This window comes from Tupaia chinensis, unplaced genomic scaffold (genome assembly GCF_000334495.1).
Source record: "Tupaia chinensis unplaced genomic scaffold, TupChi_1.0 Scaffold000238_1, whole genome shotgun sequence".
Classification (NCBI taxonomy): domain Eukaryota; kingdom Metazoa; phylum Chordata; class Mammalia; order Scandentia; family Tupaiidae; genus Tupaia; species Tupaia belangeri.
The window spans coordinates 2,322,600-2,325,773 of record NW_006159716.1 but is presented as its reverse complement, the minus strand read 5'-3'; the positions used below and the strand labels follow the sequence as shown (position 1 = coordinate 2,325,773).

The following is a 3,174-nucleotide window of genomic DNA, read 5'->3' as shown; positions in this document are numbered from 1 at the left end:
CCCGTAGACCCCGTCGTGTCTGTTCCCAAACACAGCAGGGGCACCTGGTGTGTGGCTGCCTAGGAAGCTCTGCAGGAACTCGAGCAGCAGGCTCCAGCAGTCACTAGCCACCACACAAGGGCCATACTCCACCTGGGGACCGAAAGAGCAGAATGACGGTGAGTAAGGGCAGGAACAAGTCTGCTTTTCTTGTGCCTCCTGCCCCTGCTCCCATCCTCCCCAACCCCGAGCTGAAGACGTGTACCTTCTAACACAGCACTGGTCTACAAGATGTATCCAACCCAAATGCCAGGGATTCACACCCAGAAGCATTCCTACAGGTGCCTGAAATTCTCATCCAAGGGTAGTGCCAGCCCACAGCCCTCCTGGCGAGACCCAGATGCAGACCTAGGCCTCATCTGATCAACTCAGGACTGTGCAGTCCCTGCTGTACTAGGTGAAGATTAAGGAGAGCTCAAGAAAGTGCTGAGATACAGCGAAGGAAAAGAAAGTATGTGTGGGGTGGGCGGGCAGGTAGACACCATGTAGGCAGACACGTGCCCGTGAGTCTCGTGAGACCAAACAAGACTCCCAGGGAATACCCTGCCTGAGCTCCGATCCCAAGACGGACATTCCCAGAGTGGCACGGCCCAACGGTACAGCTCTCTGGTGCTCTCATCCCCCTCTCCTAGTTTTTCACTGGAGAAGGGGGGGGGGCTTCTGGCAACCATAGTAGAAATAAGTAAAGAAACATCTGGGTGTGTTTATGCTATGAGGTTGGAAGTGCCCCCAGTCTCAGCAAGCTCAAGGTATGCTATAAGCTGACAGGCCCTAAAGGGTCCGGAGCAGAATCTGCTACTAATGTGTTTTCTCTAGCTGGAGCGCTTCTAGACTTACCCATCCTGTGTCTGCATTTTAAATCCCTACTTAAAAGCTGATCCTTATCCCAAAGAGAGCAGAGAGTTCTCACTGGACTGAATTCTCAGAGTAACTATGCCTCTTTTATGGCATTTCTTTTTTCAAAAAAAATTATTTAATTTTATTTACTCATTCATTTATTTTAATTTGATCAGAGATACACAGAGAAAGAACAGGAGAGGGAAAGTGAGAAAGCAAACCACCAGGTCTGGGACTCAAACCATGGTTGGCCACATGGGAGTGTCCAGCACCTTAACCACCACCACTTGCTGGTCCCTTTTATGGCATTTCTTAGACAAACATCAAAAATAGTTTCAGAGTTGCTCTCTTAACTAAATCATAGATTTTCCAAAGGCAGGCCCAGACTAGCAGTGGTGTGGCAGTTAAAACAGCTGGATCCCACATGACTAGCTGTGTGGTTCAAGTCCTAGACCTGGCACCTTGAAAACCATGCCATGTGCGTGCATGCCCAAAATCCTGAGAGGAAAACAGAAGGAACTGTATGTCCACCCCTCCCTCTGAAGGGGGGTGATGTCTCACTGTCTTTGGTGAGTACACGACCCCTAAAAAAGAAAAAAGGCCCTGTAAGCTTATGCACACATTCCCAGGCACGTGAAAAGTGGCAGGCTTTGCTTTTGCTGGTCCCCAGGGGCCAGTTACTGCCACACTCCCTTTTTGCCATCCCAGGATAGAAGACGACTTAATAAATTCATGGATAGGGACCAGCAGAGGGTGTAATGGTTACATTGCTGGTTTCCCACGTAGTTGGCCACGGTTCGAGTCCTAGACCTGGCAGCTTAAAACTCATGCTGGGCGAATGTACATGCATATCCAAACTCCCAAGAGGAGAATGGAGGAGAAGGGACTACATCATAGCCATCCCCTCGGAGGGTGATTTCTCGCTTTCTCTGTCTCTCCAGTGAGCACATATGCCCTATAGCAAAAATTTCTTGTTAAAAAAAAAAAAAAAAAAATTATGGATAAATGGAATGTATGAGTTAATTTTGTTACCAAAAATTGAAATTCGTGCAGTTTTTTCATTAATATGTCTATTCCATGAACTTTACGACCTCTCTCGTGTATATTTAAGCTTCACGAAGTCATCTCCCATATATGCTCCTTTGCACCATGAAAGGAAGTGGGCGACACATCAAAAGAAAACTACGTCTTTACCCCACAAGTTTTGAGATGTACTTTAGAACAGGCAGGGACCAGCAGATGGTGTAATGGCTATGTCGCTGGACTCGCATGCAGTCGACCGCGGTTCGAGTCCCGGACCAGGTAGCTTAAACTCACACCGGGCGTTTGTGTGTGTGTGTGCCCAAGATCCCAAGAGGAGAAGGGAAGAGAAGAGAATGCGGTGTGGCCATTTCCCCTGGGGGGTGACTTCTCACTTTCTGTCTCTCTGTCTCTCTGGTGCATGTGCCGAATAGAAAAAACCCCCTCAAAAAAAAAAAAAAAAAAAGAAGAAAGAACATGGTGTGTGGATGCATGATTTAGAGCCCCCCTTCCAAAAGTTGCTCGAGGTGTCTGGGGTCTGCTTCAGTCCCTCTTGGAATAATCAACTGTTCTCTACACATCAAACTCCCCACTTTTCTTTGACTATCCCTTCTCTTCTCCAGTAAGCCAGCCTTCCTAAACTTTCCACCACTGAGAACCCAGCTTTCCACTTTGCATCCTGGGCTGGACTCCCTGAATGATTAAAGAAAGAGTAAAAGATTAAAGAAGAAGCACAGCTGCTCAGGAGTCAAGGATGTGGTAGGCATTGGAAGTGAGAGGACTGGGAATCTTCAGAGCCCTCACACATCCAGTTTGCATTTTACCAAGGTCTTACCTCCACAGAGATGCCCCGGGCACTGGGCCCCATTGTGACGGTGCCCACCTTCACCAGGAAGTCACAGTACTGGTAACGGGTGCCTCGGGTCTCAATCTTGCTGGCTTTGGCACTCTGGAAGAAGCCCTTGAGCTTCACCATGAGGACATCGAAGTTGGTGTCAGCAATAAGGCAGGGGCCGCTCTCAAAGAGGGCGAAACAGCTCAGTGGGTATTCTGAGTTGTGCATCACATACATCAGCTTCCTGGCCTGACCTTGGCTACCAAGGGTAGAGGCAGCTGTGTGGTAAGTCTCGCAGTCCACACAAAATGTTCCTTCCTTCTCTGCCCCAAGTAGCTCCAACTTCCGGGTAAGGAGTTCCACAGTCTGCTGGACACTCTTGCCCTCAGCCACAGGCATCTGGGACACACTGGAAAGGAGGGCACCATATCCTCAGCCCCTGA

General features: G+C 48.9%; 2 protein-coding genes across 3 annotated transcripts in view; both read right to left on the bottom strand.

The window, feature by feature from the left end:
- The window catches only part of MED20 (mediator complex subunit 20), a 17,672-nt gene that overhangs the window by 1,840 nt on the left and 12,658 nt on the right, over window positions 1–3,174 (bottom strand). For both annotated transcript variants that reach the window (XM_014587850.2, XM_027771907.1), the window contains exon 4: window positions 45–132. In XM_014587850.2, the coding sequence (XP_014443336.1) occupies window positions 45–132 (88 nt within the window). The remainder of the gene's footprint in view (window positions 1–44; window positions 133–3,174) is intronic.
- On the bottom strand, window positions 2,398–3,145 carry LOC114007817 (mediator of RNA polymerase II transcription subunit 20). Its single transcript, XM_027771909.1, has 2 exons — window positions 2,732–3,145; window positions 2,398–2,589 (listed from the first exon to the last, which is right to left on the bottom strand). Exons 1-2 carry the CDS (start codon window positions 3,128–3,130, stop codon window positions 2,533–2,535), a joined length of 456 nt encoding a protein of 151 aa, XP_027627710.1. The 5' UTR covers window positions 3,131–3,145; the 3' UTR covers window positions 2,398–2,532.

Coding starts and splice junctions, on each gene's coding strand:
- LOC114007817 (XM_027771909.1), bottom strand. CDS start 3,130: ATGCCTGTGGCTGAGGGCAAGAGTGTCCAGCAGACTGTGGAACTCCTT. Junction 2,590..2,731: donor CCCGGGGCATCTCTGTGGAG/GTAAGACCTTGG, acceptor TTAATCATTCAG/GGAGTCCAGCCCAGGATGCA.